The sequence below is a fragment of the Elephas maximus genome, chromosome 21, assembly GCF_024166365.1.
Source record: "Elephas maximus indicus isolate mEleMax1 chromosome 21, mEleMax1 primary haplotype, whole genome shotgun sequence".
In the NCBI taxonomy this organism is placed as follows: domain Eukaryota; kingdom Metazoa; phylum Chordata; class Mammalia; order Proboscidea; family Elephantidae; genus Elephas; species Elephas maximus.
Genome location: NC_064839.1, coordinates 58,907,195 through 58,924,937, shown reverse-complemented (window position 1 = coordinate 58,924,937; position 17,743 = coordinate 58,907,195). Strand labels below are relative to the sequence as shown.

At 39.7% G+C, this 17,743-nt stretch overlaps 2 gene segments (V, D, J or C); both read left to right on the top strand.

The window, feature by feature from the left end:
* Nucleotides 1-17,743, top strand: part of LOC126064609 (immunoglobulin heavy variable 4-59-like) — a 75,299-nt gene that overhangs the window by 42,873 nt on the left and 14,683 nt on the right.
* On the top strand, nt 108-613 carry LOC126064709 (immunoglobulin heavy variable 3-23-like). The segment is given in 2 exon segments: nt 108-203; nt 321-613. Coding segments are annotated over 2 exon segments (339 nt in total).

Below are 17,743 nucleotides of genomic sequence, written 5' to 3'. Positions count from 1 at the left end.
TCGCATCATACAACCCCCTACTGGCGGGAGACATGTAAATAGGGTCCCACTCTTGTCTCATAAAAACCCTCACAGAACCTGTCCCCGCAGCCCTGAGAGAAGCCCAGTCCCATTTGATTTGCTGTGCCCAAGCATCAGTGAGCCTAGTGGCCATACCATGAAGTTTAAACAGATCTGGGGATATCTTCTCATCCTTCTGCAAGGTAATTGTTGGAGATATAAGGGAGTGATGCATGTTGAATGTGCAAGTGTGCAGAGAGAATGGGCTTCCTGAATCCAGTGTGCGTGTCCATTTTCTTTCTTTTTTTTCTTCTTTGCAGGTGTCCATTGTGAGGTGCAGCTGGTGGAGTCCGTAGGAGACCTTAGAAAACCTGGGGGCTCCCTGAAGCTCTCCTGTGTAGCTTCTGGTTTTACATTCAGCAATTATGACATGAACTGGATCTGTCAGTATCCCGGGAAGGGGCCGGAATGGGTGGCATTTGTACAGTATAGTGGAGGTAAAAAATACCACGCGGACTCCGTGAAGGGCTGGTTCACCATCTCCAGAAATAACTCTGAGAACACAGTGTACCTGCAAATGGACAGCCTGAGAAGAGAGGACACAGCCATGTAGTACTGTGCAAGCGACACAGTGAAATGAAGTCATTTGGGAGCCCAGGCACAAAACTCTCTCCTGGAGACAGGAGGGACCGAGCTCTAGGGGGTGCTGAGTACCCACTGAGTAGTATAGGAATCCTCTGAGGAGCAGGTGCAAAGGAAGAGGGGGAAGGGTTCCTCTCAGAAGCTGTGGTTTCCCCCATTCAGTCAGCATGTCCTCAGGGACCTACATGCAACATGATTCTAGGGACCTTTCCTGATCTGAACACCAAACTTTTTATTTTAACAGAGTCATCTTGTCTGTTTTTCTGCATGTGCCCCAGGGCAAGTTCCACAGTAACGTTTCTTGACGAGGCCTGTTTGCTATTGAGGTTACCAGGTAGTGCTGTTAGTTGCCAAGTTTAGAAAAACTTAGTATCTTAAACTATTCTGCTGTTGATCCTCAAATCTGTCCTGCACTCTCAGGTGAAACCCCATTTTTTCACCCAGGTGAGTGCCCCTCAGTCTTCCTTCATGTAGTACCTTTCACTAGTGATGATCCAGGTCGTGCTGTACATGTTGATGAGTGTTCACATATTTTGCCCCCATGAGACTGGTGGTAGTTCCTGTAGACATTTTTGATTGTCACAGTGGGAGAGTGGCATACTTTTCCACAAACATAATAATTCTTTCCTATGAATATTTGTTCAAATTTTGTGGAAACCTTTCTCCAACACTTAACATGCAGAAACACACATACATACTTGCCACATAAAAACCAACATCTAGTAATACTCCCCACCAGAGGACACCCAGGCCTCCTGAATGTGCACCATCAAGCTCAGAGTCCTGTGTTATTCTATTTAGGCCAAGGAGTACAGGTGTCTTCCACCATGCTCATTTTCTCGTTCCTCTTTTGCCATCAGCTCCTGCTGCTGGAAGTGATCACCAACAGGGCTCTCCGTGTATCTTCCCTAGGGCTTTGGGCCCACTGAAGATGGTAAGTCTCGTGAGACGTGGTCCAGTGTGACCCTCACGTACCCCTGGGGTTGGCTCAGCACTGTGTGCACTGACTGAGAAAGGCTCAGCAATGTGTTTCTGAATCTCCATGGCTAAGCCTGGTTCTTTTCCATGGTGGCATCTGCAAACCCCTAGGCTTTTAGGAAACAGATAACCTCAGCATGTGTGCACTATCCGTGCGTCTACCTGTATTGTGTTTGCTTTTGTCCTGTTTTCCAAAGCTTATCACACACCCAAGTCCATAGTCAGTGCAGGGGCAGGGAACACTGGTCATATTGTGAACAAAAGAAGAAAGGACATATTGGGATATAGTTGTAAAAATTAACCAGTGTGTTTGTGTGCATGTGTGTGTGTGTGTGCTATTGGAATAATAGAAGTATGTATATTTTAACCTTATGGGTTTGCAAATGCAAGTATTATCTGATGTAACTTCAACTCAACTACAATTATCTAAAGGAGAATAGAGACTCCCTGACATCCCCAAGTGTTTCTGCATTCTTCATGGGAAAACTCTTTTGTCAGTGCCTCTGGAAGTTGCAAGGATGGGGCTTTTGGAGGTGTCCTAAAACTTGGTCTTTGATCAGTGTGCAGAGTTCACAGGGTTACAAAGAACAATTCACTGTTTCAGGAGATTATATTAAATGCATATGGTGTCACTGAAAGATGAGTTGGAAGTCAAAAGCACAGCCGTTTAATACTGAGCCAGAGGCACTGTCAGAGAAAGGCAGGTGAGCAGACATAGCTGCCCTGCTGGGAGCGCAAGGGAAATGCAGGGGGTGCTCAGGACCCACTATTTCAGGGGAGCAGGTCAAGGATCAGGGTAGAGGAAGACTGGCGAGAGGTTTCCTCTGAGCACCTGGGTTTCCCTTTAAAAAAATAAGAAAATCCAGAATTTAAGAAGGCCTGCTGATATGTTTACAAATATTCTATTTCATTGGGAATGTTTACTTAACTCAATAACATAATTAGCACCACATTTTAAAAGGTGATTTTCCAGTACTTCCAAATATCTTAAGAAGCCCTGGTTGCACAGGCATTAAGTGTGCTTGGCTGCTAACCATAAGGGCAGTGGTTCAAAACCACCAGATGCTTCTAGGGAGAAAGATGTGGAAGTCTGCTTCAGTAAAATGACAGACTTTGAAAGCTTATGGGGCAGTTTACTCTGTCAGACAGGTCACTATAGGTCAGAGTCAACTGCAGGCATGGGTTATAGATATCTGAATAATGAGGAGCAGAAAACAGGATGGTATCATTAATTCCGTGGAGCCATAATTTTGGAAGATACGCTGATCCCAGGAACAAGACACTTAGATGTCAAAGCTAGGTTATGCTGCATGTGATGGGTGTGTGAAAGGAAGGGGGTGGGTCAGAGTTGGTGGCAGGTGCATGGATTCAAGCTGATTAGAAATCAGTATAGTTGGGGCGCAATGGATCTGAACAAAAAATACATAAATTTTGTGGAGTCTGGGAATGAGACACAAAGCAACTGAAAACACAGGTTCTTTGGAAAGGTTTTAAAAGATGTGAGTTTAGCGATAACCCCATACAATTCCTATTACCAGTGGAATCAGAAACACAGCCCTTGATCACTCAGCAGAGCGATGGTCTGAGAAGCAAGAGTCTTTGCTGAACAGCCTGTGAGCTCAGGAAAGCCAGCCAGAAACCTGAGGGAATTGTCTCAGAGTGAGGAGCAGATTCTACAGCTGCACAGGAATCCTGCAGGACACTCATGTGCAATAACAAGTGTCCTTGTCTTAGAGTGACTCATGGGCTGGGCTTGGTGCCCTAAGATACACCTGTCAGCATCATAGCCCCCGATGGGTCTACGAAAAGGTCTGGGTGGCTGTGTACCAACAAAATTGCAGTCACAAGAAGAAGCATCCCTGTGGGTGCTGCACCCCTCAGCAGGAAGGCCTATGTTTGCACAGTATTTGGAAACAAACAGGGTACACATTTATCAACAAGGATGATAACTTGTACACTCATAACTTCATTGCTGCATGGTCCCTGTAACTTCTATCTTCTTCTAAGGCTGGGCCATGTATTGAGCTATGAAATATTCTGCCTCTTGAATATTCAAACAATATAAGGTCTATTGAGTTAAATATTGATATGTTTGTGCTCCCACAGAGCATCACCAAGTAACCACACCTCTCACCCTAAGAAGCCTGTGAAAGCATATCTGTCTCCCATGGACTGGAGCTGGGGTATCCTCTTCTTGGTGGCAGTAGCTACCTTCTCTCCAAAGGTGGTCTCTCCCAGGTCCATCTGTTGCAGCCTCTGGGTGAGGTGAGGAAGCATGGGTCATCAGTGAGGTCTCCTGCAGGGCTTTGGGATATACTTTCACCAGCTATGTATACCCTGGATTCAAGACCCCAGACAAGGTCTTGAATGTGTGAGATGAATTAACCTGGAAATTGTGATGTCTCTACCCCTTCTTGACAGACCTTGACACAATGCTGGGCAAGAGAAATCAGATTGACACCACCCCAGCTCCACCCCGCCCCAACGGCTGGTTCCCCCAGTACCATATTTGATTTTGTTCCCTCTCCCTTCCTTCCTTTCTTTTCTCCTGCCCACCTATCCTCAGAAGCCATTTCCTCCCCTCCTCTACTGGCCACACAGCTCAGCTAGAAAGCCTCTGGCACATGGTTTCCCGGTGTCTGCCCCAGCCCCAGCCCCAATGGCCTGTTCCCTCAGCACCATATTTGAAAAATATTTCTTTATCTTTCTTTTTCTCCCTTTTTCTTCTCCCTCACACCTCGGCCCTGCACTGTCTCTGCACTTTTGTGATGGGCCATGCTGTTCTGTGCAGCAAGTGAAACACCAGCTCGTGGCCACCCCAGTTCAGCCCTACCCCAAAGGCTGGTTCCCCCAGCTCCATATATATATGTTTTTTTCCCACCCCTGGGTGCTTACTTCGTTTGTTTCCTCTCTCTCTCTCCCTTCATCCTTTCCTTTCTCCTGCACTCAGGATGTGCAGAAACTAGGGCTCATCTCAGAACAGATGCAGAGGAAGGCCAAGGTTTCTTTTTAACCTTGATGTTTCCTGCCTTTGACAAATGTCTTATCCTAGAACCATTATTGTTTTTTCCTTGTAAATTCCTGGTTTCTCTCACTATACATGGATTAACTGATAAAAGAGATTCAATTCAATTTTTAATTCTTGAAATTTGAAACTTCTTTTATCAGTAACCTTTCAGTAAAATCTTAATTCTCAATCCAAACTTTACCACCATGCAAAGATATGTGTGTTTTCTACACTGTTTCAGTCATACTATAACATATACTTCTCTCCACAGAATATTCAGCGTATACTGTGGTGTTGCACTGTGTTTCATCCTTGCCCTTCTTTCTGCCTTGCATAGAGTTGAAATACCATTTTTATGGCTTCTACCCTCTATGTTCACCAGGAAGACAGACAAGTCACTGGAAAAGGATGTCATTTTTGGTAATGTTAAACGTCAGCAAAAAGGAGGGTAAAGTAGTGGGTCAGGAAAAATGAGGTGGGATGGATTGCCACAGTAGCCCCAATGATGAACTCAAACATACCAATGATCATGGAGATGGCACAGAGCTGGGCAACATTTTATTCTCTTATGTATAAAGTCATCATTATTTGGAACCAACTTGGTAGGAACTGATAATATCAACCCTCCATGTCTGTTGGGCTCCTGATGTTTTATGCCATATACAATCTCTGACTCACCTCCCACATTCTCCGTGAAATGAAACCATAAATCCCTTTAATTTTATCTCCCCCATGTTTGGTAACTCAGTTTACTTCTCTTCATTCTGACCAGTGGAACCAAACAAATTCAAGCAGTGAACTCTGTTCTTTTGAACATCCTCGTCCACCCGCAGACTACCCATTTTCCAGTTTCTTTTCTACTGTGCTGTAGCTGTGACTTCCTTTCCCTACTAAGTACATAAGAGAGGGAAACTGCCGTTCATACCATCCCCTGAGTACACATCGTGAGGTCGTGACTGCTCTGATAATGAAGAACCCAAGTAATATGGCACATGCTAAAAACAAACCTGGGCATGTTGCAAGAATGAATTAATCCTGGAAGTTCTGGCAATCAATTTCAGTTAATTCTCATTCATTATTTTATACTATATATGTTACTATGTATTATATATATGTATATTGCTAAGTCATTGACATTAAACAAGATTTTAGATGCAAAATTATGTAACACATAGTTTTGAAATAAATATCTTTTTGCATTTAAATGTTCTATTTAGCCAGAATATCCTTTCTATTCAGATGCACCAAAACATATGTTTAAATCCATTTGTTAATTAGGATTGAAATAGACAGGCATGCAGATAGAAGAACACAATTTTGGAACCGTATCTCACACTGTAAACAGCACTTCAAAAGGATTAGTTAGAGGAATTTGGAGAAAATATGTGTGATGTGTGTATGTGATGTGTTTGTGTTTGCACATGTACATGTATGTGTCATTGCTTATGAGCAATTGAGGGTTTGTTCCGCAGTTGACCTCTTGGTTTGTTTTGACTGAAGATAATTTAGTTTCTTCACCATATATTTTCACAGATATGGTTGATTTTATTCCTATATATTCCATCAAGCAAGGTCCATGTGTTTAGTCACCTTTTTATGTAGTTGAAATAAGGTAGAATCGAATGAAAATGAAAATACAACATATCAAAGCCTTTGGGACACAAAAAAGCAATACTCGTAGAGAAATTCATAGCAATAAATGCAGACATTAAAAAAAGAGTAGAGATCCAAAACCATTAACTTAAGCTGAAAACTTGAACAAATAGAAAAGGAAGAGCAAAAGAAGCCAAAAACTAACAGAAAATATAAAAGGATAAAGATATGGCAGAAATAAACAAAAGAGAAAATAGCAAAACAATATAAAGAATCAACAAAACCAGAAGTTGGTTCTTTGAAAGTATCAATAAACTAGACAAACCATTGGCTAGATTGATAAAAGAAAAAATGAAATGAAATGAAATAAACAGAGAAGTTAAATAAGCAAATTGAGAAATGAAAATTGTGAAATTACAACCAGTCCAACAGAGATAAAGATCAAACCTGATGACTATGAAAAACTGAACACCCAAATTTTTGAAGACCTAGATGAAATGGACACATTCCTAGAAACACACTATCTATCCAAACTAAGAAAAACAGAGGTAGAAAATTTAAACAGATGCATTACAAAAGGAGAGATTGAAGACATCATGAAAAAATAAAAACTGCTGGAAAAAAAAAAAAAAAAAAAGCCCAAGAACAAATGGCTAAAGTGGAGAATTCCACGAAACATTTAGGGAAGAGTTGACACCAAATCTATTCAAAGTCTTGGAAAGCATAGAAGAGGCAGGAACACTACCAGACTCTTTCTGTGAAGCCAGCACAACTCCGCTACATAAACTAGGCCAAAAAAGAAAAAAAATCAAATCAAACCCGTTGCAGTTGAGTGGATTCTGAGTCCGAGCAACCTCGCAGGACAGAGGAGAACTGCCCCATAGGGTTTTCAAGGAGCAGTCAGTAGATTTGAACTGTTGACCTCTTGGGTATATTCCAAGGAGTAGGATAACTGGGTCCATTGGTAGTTCTATTTCTAGCTTTTTAAGGAAGTGCCAAATCGATTTCCAAAGTGGTTGTACCATTTACATTCCCATGAGCAGTGTAAAAGTGTTCCAGTCTCTCCACAACCTCTCCAACATTGATTATTTTGTGTTTTTTGGAATAATGCCCACATTGTTGGAGTGAGATGGACTCTCATTGCAGTTTTGATTTGCATTTCTTAATGGCTAATGATTCTGAGCATTTCCTCTTGTATCTGTTAGCTACCCGAATGTCTTCCTTAGTGAAGTGCCTGTTCATATCCTTTGTCCATTTTTGAATTGGGTTATTTGTCTTTTCATTGTTGAGTTTTTGCATTATCATACAGATTTTAGGGATCAAACACTGATCAGCAATGTCATAGCTAAAAACTTTTTCCCAGTCTGTAGGTAATCTTTTTTACTCTTTTGGTGAAGTCTTCCGGTGAGGGTTAAGTGTTTGAATTTTAGGAGCTGCCAGTTATCTAGCTTCTCTTCTAGTGTTTGTGCATTGTTAGTGATGCTTCGTATACTGTTTATGCCATGTGTTAGGGCTCCTAACGTTGTCCCTATTTTTCCTCCCATGATCTTTATCATTTCAGATTTTATATTTAGGTCTTTGATCCATTTTGAGCTCATTTTTGTGCATGTAGTGACATATGGTTCTTGTTTCATTTTTTTTGCAGATGGATATCCAGTTATGCCAGCAGCATTTGTTAAAAAAGACTGTCTTTTCCCCATTTAACTGTTTTGGGGCCTTTGTCAAATATCAACTGCTCTTATATGGATGGATTTATGTCTGGATTCATGTCTGGATTCTCAATTCTGTTTCTTTGGTGTGTGTATCTGTTGTTGTAGCAGTACCAGGCTGTTTGGACTAATAGGTTCTAAAGTCAGGTAAAGTCAGGCCTCCCACTTTGTTCTTCTTTTTCAGTAATGCCTTATGTATCCAGGGCCCCTTTCCCTTCCATATAAAGTTGGTGACTTGTTTCCCGATCTCATTAAAGAATGTCGTTGGGATTTGGATTGGAATTGCATTAAATGTACAGATCACCTTTGGTAGAATAGACATTTTTATAATGTTAAGTCTTCCTATCCATGAGCAAGGTATGTTTTTCCACTTATGGAAGTCTCTTATGGTTGCTTGCAGAAGTGTACTGTAGTTTTTTTTGTATAAGTCTTTGACATCTCTGGTAAGATTTATTCTTAAGTATTTTATCTTCTTGGGGGCTCCTGTAAATAGTATTGATTTGGTGATTTCCTCTTCATTGTTCTTTTTGTTGGTGTAGAGGAATCCAACTGATTTTTATATGCTTATCTTGTATCCTGATACTCTGCTGAACTCTTCAATTAGTTTCAGTAGTTTTCTGGAGGATTCCTTAGGGTTTTCTGTGTCTAAGATCATGTCATCTGCAAATAGAGATACTTTGACTTCTTCCTTGCCAATCTGGATGCCCTTTATTTCTTTATCTAGCCTAATTGCTCTGGCTAGGACCTCCACCACAATGTTGAATAAGAGCGGTGATAAAAGGCATCCTTGTCTGGTTCCCAGTCTCAATGGGAATGCTTTTAGGATCTGTCCATTTAGAGTGATGTTGGCTGTTGGCTTTGTATAAACACCCTTTATTATGTTGAGGAATTTTCCTTCTATTCCTATTTTGCTGAGAGTTTTTATCATGAATGGGTGTTGAACTTTGTTATATGGCTTTTCTGCATCAATTGATAAAATCATGTGATTCTTGTCTTTTGTTTTATTTAGGTGGTGGATTACATTAATTGTTTTTCTAATGTTGAACCATCCCTGCATACCTGGTATGAATCCCACTTGGTCATGGTGAATTATTTTTTTTTGAAATGTTGTTCAATTCTATTGGCTAGAATTTTGTTGAGGATTTTTGCACGTGTGTTCATGAGGGATCCCATTGCCACTGCCATTTTATTTATATAGTGGATTACATCAGTTGTTTTTCTAATGTCGAACCATGCCTGCATACCTGGTATGAATCCCACTCGGTCATGGTGAATGATTTTTTTTGAAATGTTGTTGAATTCTATTGGCTAGAATTTTGTTGAGGATTTTTGCATCTACGTTCAGGAGGGATACAGGTCTGTAACTTTCTCTTCTTGTGGTGTCTTTCTGGTTTTGGTACCAGGGATATGCTGGCTTCATAGAATGAGTTTGGGAGTATTCTGTCCTTTTCTGTGCTCTGAAATACCTTTAGTAGTAGTCGTGTTAACTCTTCTCTGAAAGTTTGGTAGAACTCTGTAGTGAAGCCTTCCTGGCCAGGGCCTTTTTTTTGTTGTTCGGAGTTTTTTTTGATTACCTTTTCAATCTCTCCTTTTGTTATGGGTCTACTTAGTTGTTCTACTTCTGTTTGTGTTAGTTTAGGTAGGTAGTGTGTTTCTAGGAATTCATCCATTTTGTCAAGTTTTCAAATTTATTAGAGTACAATTTTTTATAGTAATCTGATATGATTCTTTAATTTCAGTTGGGTCTGCTTTAATATCGCCCATCTCATTTCTTCTTCAGTTTATTTGCTTCCACTCCTGTTTTTCTGTTGTCAGTTTGGCCAATGGTTTATCAATTTTGTTGTTTTTTTCCAAGAACCTGCTTTTGGTCTTGTTAATTCTAATCAAGTGTTTTTCTGTTTACTATTTCATTTGGTTCTGCTCTAATTTTTATTTTTTTCTTTTCTTTTGAAGCCTGAGGGTTTCTTTTGTTGCTCTCTTTCTATTTGTTCAAGTTGTAAGGATAATTCTTTGATTTTGGCCCTTTCTTTCTTTTGGATGTGTGCATTTATTGATATAAATTGGCCTCTGAGCACTGCTTTCACTGTGTCCCAAAGGTTCTGATAGGAAGTGTTTTCATTCTCCTTGGATTCTATGAATTTTTTTATTCCATCCTTAATGTCTTCTATAATCCAGACTTTTTTGAGTTTCCAAGTGTTTGATTTCTTTTCCCTGTTATTGATTTCCATTTTTATGGCCTTATATTCATAGAAGATGCTTTGTAATATTTCAATGTTTTGGATTCTGCTAAGGCTTGCTTTAGGACCTAATATGTGGTCTATTCTAGAGAATGTTTCATGTGCACTAGAAAAGAAAGTACACTTTGCAGCTGTTGGGTGGAGTGTTCTGTATAAGTCTACGAGGTCAAGTTGGTTGATTGTGGCATTTAGATCTTCCGTGTCTTTCTTGAGCTTCTTTCTGGATGTCCTGTCCTTCACCGAAAGTGGTGTGTTGAAGTCTTCTATAATTATTGTGGAGCTGTCTATCTCACTTTTCAATGCTGATAAAGTTTGTTTTATATATCTCGCAGCCCTGTCATTGGGTGCATCAATATTTAATACGGTTATGTCTTGTTCGTGTATTGTCCCTTTAATCATTATATAGTGTCCTTCCTTATTCTTTATGATGGATTTAATTTTAAAGTCTATTTTGTCGGAAATTAATGTTGTCACTCTTACTCTTTCTTGATTGTTGTTTGCTTGCTATATTTTAGTTTGTTTGTGTCTCTAGGTCTAAGGTGTGTCTTTCTTAGGGAGCATATAGGCGGATCTTGTTTTTTAATCCATTCTGCCACTCTGTCTCTTTATTGGTGCATTTGGTCCATTTACATTCAGGGTAATTATGGATAGGTATGAATTTTTTTTTTTTTTTTTTAGTGCTATCATTTTGATGTCTTTTTTTTGTGGGTTGTTGACAGTTTCTTTTCCCCACTTAGTTTAGGTGCTGAGTAGTTTATCTTTATATATTGTCTTTTCCTCATAACCATTGTTGATTTTGTTTCTGCTGAGTCTCTATTTTTTTCTTGTATTTTATTTTGATGTGTAGGATAGTTTGTCTTCTTTGTGGTTACCTTAATATTTACCCCTATTTTTCTAATATTGCACCTAACTTTTACTTCTTTGTATGGCCTTGTCTTCCTCTCCCTATCAATGATCTGTGAGTACATTTCTTAATTCCTCTTTATTGTTTTAATGTTGTCTTCTTTTACATAATAACATCGGTCTTTCCCTGTTTTGAGCATTTTTTGATCTTGATTCATTTTTGTGATTTTCCTGTCTTGGTTGAAATCTAATCGCTCTGCCCAGTGTTCTAGTCTTGGGTTGATGCTTGATATTATTGATTTTCTAAACAACGAACTCCCTTTAGTGTTTCCTGTAGTTTTGTTTTGGTTTTTCCAAATTCCCTAAACTTTTCTTTATCTGGAAATGTCCTAACTTCACCTTCATGTTTGAGAGACAGTTTTGCTGAATATATGATTCTTGGCTGGAATTTTTTCTTTTCCTTCACTACTTTATATAAGTCAGCCCATTGCCTTCTTGCCTGCATGGTTTCTGCCGAGTAGTCCGAGCTTATTCTTATGGACTCTCCTTTGTGATGACTTTTCATTTATAACTAGCTGCTCTTAAAATTCTCTCTTTACCTTTGGTTTTGGCAAGTTTGATCGTAATATCTCTTGGTGACTTTCTTTTAAAATCTACCTTATGTGGAGTTTGTTGAGCATCTTGGATAGATTTGTTCTCATCTTTCACGATATCAGTGAAGTTTTCTGCCAACCAATCTTCAACAATTCTGTCTCTATATTTTCTGTTATCCCTCCCTGTTCTAGTGGTCAAATCACTCATAGGTTATTTCTCTTGACAGAGTCCAACATGATTCTTAAGTTTTCTTCATTTTTTAAAATTCTTTTGTCTGATTTTTCTTCAAATATATTGGTGCCAAGTGCTTTATCTTCAAGGTAACAAGTTCTGCCTTCCACTTGCTGAATTCTGCTCCTCTGACTTTCTACTGAGTTGTCAAATATTGTAATTTTATTGTTAGTCTTCTGAATTTCTGATCACTGTCTCTCTGGATTCTTGCAGGTTATTCAATTTTTCATTATGTTTTTGAATAACCTTTTTAATTTCTTACACTGATTTATCTGTGTGTTCCTTGGCTTGTTCTGCCTATTGCCTGATCTCCCTCCTAATTTTGCTCCTGATGTCTTGAAGAGTTCTGTATATTAATCTTTTGATTTCTGCATCTGGTAATTCTGGGAAGACACCTTCATCCAGAAGTTTCATTGATTCTTTGTTTTGAGAACTTGTTGAGACGATCGTGGTCTGTTTTTTTATGTGACTTATATCGATTGTTGTCTCCGAGTCATCTATCAGTTATTGTGTTAGTCTGCTTACTGTTTCTTAGCTTCTTGCTTTGTTTTGTTTTGCTATGACCAAATGGGTTGCTTGAGTGAGCTAGCTTGATTATTTTTGCCTTTGGAGCTCTGACATCCTGTCATCAGATGGCTAGAGTTGTTATCAAGTATATCAGTCTAGAAGTCCATTCACTTTTCTTGTAGGAATTCAGCACAGGTGTTCAGGTAGCTGGTCCTCAAGTGTGTGGTATGTGGTCTGTCCTACAGTCTTAGAGGGACAGGGGTGATTGGTGTAGGTACTGGTATCTGGTTGCAACAAGAAGTGATGCTGTGAACAAGGCAGGGGGGTGAGAATCATCCCCCAAGTGTCTCTGAGGAAAGCATGTCCCTCTTCCCTAGAGCATACAGGTGGGTGGGTTTGCAGATGGACCATGGGGACCCAATGTTTTTGTTAGTAAGGACTGGGAGATAGCAGTTATCCTTGGGCCCCTATCACGGGTGGCTGGGTGACTGGATTGAAGCCTCAAGTCCTTAGGCCCCTCATAGGGGTGAGGACCCTCTTCAATAGGCAAAGTCATGTCAAACATCATACACCCACACCTCCACCACAGAGCTGAAAGAGCTCTATTCTGCCAACAAGGGCCTAATCTCCTGAAATAGGCCCACACAGGTCCATGTAGTGGGGAAAGGTATTCAAAGTCTGTGGGCCTTTTATGTCTGGTCAGGAGCCGCTTCTGTCCTGAGCTCCCCAGGTTAGTGGAGCTGGCAAATTATCTTTTCCCCCAGTTGTGAATTTATTCCTTCTCCAAGGCCAGGAGGATGGCTCCAGGTGCTCAACAGGGCCTATGTCAGGCCCAGGAAAATGAACAGCTACTGAAGCCGTCTTGGGGGCGGGGTTGAGGTCAAATATATGCAAGTACTTAGCTTTTGCTGAGAGCGCCTTTCTTTTCTGGTTCCAGAGGTATGAGTAGGCTGTGAGGTCTGCTGGCTGCTTCTCCCTATGGAAACCGTGGCCAATGCTACAACATCCCTCCAATGTCACTCCTGGGAATGGTGCCTGAGGAGATTTAGGTCCAGTAACTCCTCTCCACTTTTGAACCAACTCTCCCAGCCCCTGCCTCTCAGTCCATTTTCTAACTTTGCCTTTAATGTTCAAGGCTCTTGGGTTGTCATAAACATAATTGTTTCATTTGTTTTTTCAGGTCTTTGTTGTAAGTGGGTTCTCAGGAAGTGCCTGGCTATTCTGACATCTTGGTACCTCCTCTCCCAAGGGGCCATTAATGCAGTGAGGAACCACCTGGAAAAAGGTCGGTGACCTGCTCTAGGCCTTGCAGTTCTCAAGGTCTGACCTGGGTGTGACCCCAGATGAAATGGAAAAATTCCTTGGAAGACAAAACCAATGTTAGTGATCTATGCAAACAATGCAGTTTAAAATATTATTCCAATATGCCCATTTGAGTTTTTATAATTAAGAAATACAACAGGTTCCACATATGACTTGACCATTTTTTTTCTCTGTATAATGTGTTTATTAATTTTCATTCTCGGGTGTCACAGTTTTCTTTCTGATTATGGAAGTATAATTTCCAGTAAGTGTAGTTTATTTGACTAGTTCATTTATAACATAAAAAGTTATCTCATACACACTACTAACTCAGAACCGAAGCCACTTCTGAAGCCCACCTTTCAGCCAAAGATTAGACAGGCCTATAAAACAAACAATAACAAAAGTGACAAATGTGTGCCTTAGTTCAACCAATTCTAGGAGACCAAATGGACAACATCCGTCCAAAAGCCAAGATGAGAAGGCAGGAAGGGAAGGAAACTTGGAGAAATGGACATGGAGAACCCAGGGTGGAAAGGGAAAGGCGGACGGTGCTGACACAATGCGTGGATGGCAACCAATGTTACAATTTGTGTAAAAATTTTGAATAAGAAACTAATTTGCACTGTAAAATTTCACCTTAAATATAATACAATTTAAAAAAGTGAGCTCATATTGTGGGTTTGAGTTTCTAATTAATGTATGCTTTGCTATTATCTTTGTATTTGTGGAGTGGTTGGTATTTTTTATTTCTTATTTTTAAGAAGTAAGTTTCCCATATAGCTGGAAATGTGTAGATCTTTAAAGCTCAGTGTTATGGATTGAACTGTGTCTCCCCAAAATATGTCTTGTAAAATGTAACCTCTATACCTGTGGTTTGAAACTCTACCCACCTAAATGATGAGAAAAGAAATTTCTGCTTTTTAAAGCCACTCACTTGTGGTATTTCAGTTATAGCAGTAGGGGATAATGAAGACATGACTCAGTACCAAAGTGTAGGGTGCTGCTCTAACAAAAGCCTAAAATGTGGAAGTGGTATGGTAATTGGGTCATACGTGGAGGATGGAAAAATTTGAAGGTGCCTAATAGTAAAAGCCTAGATTCCCTTGAAGAGCCTCTTGGTAGAATTGTGGATGCCAAAGGCAATTCTAGTGAAGACTCAGAAGGAAATGAGGAAGGCCATAGAGAATGTCTCTATCGTCTTAGAGAATACATACTTTTCTAAATTCTGTTAAAATGTTTGGTGGAACATAGATGATGTGAGCGATGGACTCGGATATCTGGCTGAGAACATTTGGAAACAAGACCTTAAAGTTGTCAAATGGTTTATCCTTGTTGCTTACGGTAAAATGCGAAAGGAAAGAAATGGATTTACAACTGTACAACATGAAAAAAGAACGCAAAGATTTGGAAAACTCTGCTGCACATATAATGACACGTGTCCTAAAACGATCACCAAGGGTGTGGCTACACAATCTTTTTTTTTTTTAATTTTTTGTTTGTACTATCTTTTTAATTTTACATTTTTAAAAATTTTGTTGTTTTTTAAGTGAAAGTTTACAAGTCAAGTCAGTCTCTCATATAAAAATTTACATACACCTTGCTATGTACTCCTAGTTGCTCCTTCCCCAATAAGACAGCACACTCCTTCTCTGCACTCTGTATTTCCATATCCATTCAGCCAGTTTCTGTCCCCTCTCAGCCTTCACATCTCCCCTCCAGACAGGAGCTGCACACATAGTCTCATGTGTCTACTTGATCCAAGAAGCTCACTCCTCATGAATATCTTTTTCTGTCCTAAACTCCAGTCCAATCCCTGTCTGAAGCATTGGCTTTGGGAATGGTTCCTGTCTTGGGCTAACAGAAGGTCTGGGGACCATGATCTCTGGGGTCCTTCTAGTCTCAGTCAGACCATTAAGCCCGGTCTTTTGGGAGAATTTGAGGTCTGCATCCCATTGCTCTCCTGCTCCCTCAGGGGTTCTCTGCTGTGTTCCCTGTCAGGGCAGTCATCTGTTGTAGCTGCACACCACCTAGTTCTGGTCTCAGGCTGATGTAGTTTCTGATTTATGTGGCCCATTCTTACTCCTGGGCTCATACTTACCTTGTGTCTTTGGTGTTCTTCATTCTCTTTTGCTCCAGGTAGGTTGAGACCAATTGATGCATCTTAGATGGCCACTTGCTTGCATTTTAGACCCCAGATACCATTCTCCAAAATGGGATGCAGAATGTTTTCTTAATAGATTTTATTATGCCAACTGATTTAGATGTCCCCTGAAACCATGGTCCCCAAACTCCTGCCCTTGCTACACTGGCCTTCAAAGCGTTTGGTTTATTTAGGAAACTTCTTTGCTTTTGGTTTAGTCCAGTTATGCTGACCTCTCCTGTATTGCGTGTTGTTCTTTCCTTCACCTAAATTAGATCTTGTCTACTGTCTTCCTTCTTCCCTTCCTTCCCCTACTCATAACCATCAAAGAATATTTTCTTCTCTGCTTAAAGTATTTCTTGAGTTCTCATAATAGTGGTCTCATACAATATTTGTCCTTTTGCAACTGACTAATTTCAGTCAGCATAATGTCTTGCAGATTCCTCCATATTATGAAATGTTTCAGATTCATCGTTGTTCTTTATCGATGCATACTATTCCATGGTGTGAATATATCATAATTTATTTATTCATTCATTTGTTGATTGGCACCTTGGTTGCTTCCAATATTTTTGCTATTGTGAACAGTGCCGCAATGAATGTGGGTGTGCATCTATATGTTCGTGGAAAGGCTCTTACTTCTCTAGGATGTATTCCAAAGAGTAGGATTGCTAGTTCATATGGTAGTTCTATTTCTAGGTTTCTAAGGAAGCATGAAATCGATTTTGAAAGTGTTTGTAACATTTTACATTCCCACCGGCAGTGTGTAATTGTTCCAGTCTCTCCACAACCTTTCCAATACTGATTATTTTGTGTTTTTTGGATTAATGCCAGCCTCGTTGGAATGAGATGGAATCTCATCGTAGTTTTGGTTTGCATTTCTCTAACCATTAATGATCATGAACATTCCTCATGTATCTGGTAGCTATCTGAAAGTCTTCTTTAGTGAAGTGTCTGTTCATACCCTTTGAGCATTTTTTTAATTGGGTTATTAGTCTTTTTATTGTTGAATTTTTGCAGTAATGTTTAGATTTTAGAGATCAGCTTGGTGATTAGAGATGTCATAGCTAAAAACTTTTTCCCAATCTGTAGGTCATCTTTTTACTCTTTTGGTGAGTCTTTGGATGAGCATAGGTGTTTGACTTTTAAGAGCTCACAGTTATGGAATTTCTCTTCTGGTGTTTGTACTCTTCTAGTAATGTTTTGTATGCTGTTTATGCCATGTATTAGGGCTCCTAGTGTTGTCCCTATTTATTTTTCCATGTTCTTTATCATTTTAGATTTTATATTTAGGTCTTTGATCCATTTTGAGTTTGTTTTTGTGCATGGTATGAGGTATGGGTCTTGTTTCACTTTTTTGCAGATGGATATAAAGTTATGGCAGCACCAATTCTTAAAGAGACTGTCTTTTCCCCATTTAACAGACTAACAGACTTTGGGACTCTTTTAAATATCAGCTATGCATATGTGAATGGATTTATGTCTGGATTCTCAATTCTGTTCCATTGGTCTATGTATCTGTTGTTGAACTAGTAGCAGGCTGTTTTGACTGCCGTGGCGGTATATTATGTTCTAAAATCAGGTAGTGTGAAGTCTCCCACTTTGTTCTTTTTTTTTTAGTAATGCTTTACTTATCCAGGGCATCTTTCCCTTCCATATGAAGTTGGTGATTTGTCTTTGCATCTAATTAAAAAATGTCACTGGTATTTGGATCAGGATTGCCTTATATCTATAGATGGCTTTGGGTAGGATAGACATTTTAACAATGTTGAGTCTTCCTATCCATGAGCAAAGTATGTTTTTCCACTTATGTAGGTCTCTTTTAGTTTCTTGCAGTAGTGTCTTCTAGTTCTCTTTGTATAGGTCCTTTACATCCCTGGTTAGGTTTATTCCTAGGTATTTTATCTTCTTAGGGGCTATTGTAAATGGTGTTGACTTGATGATTTCCTCTTCGTTG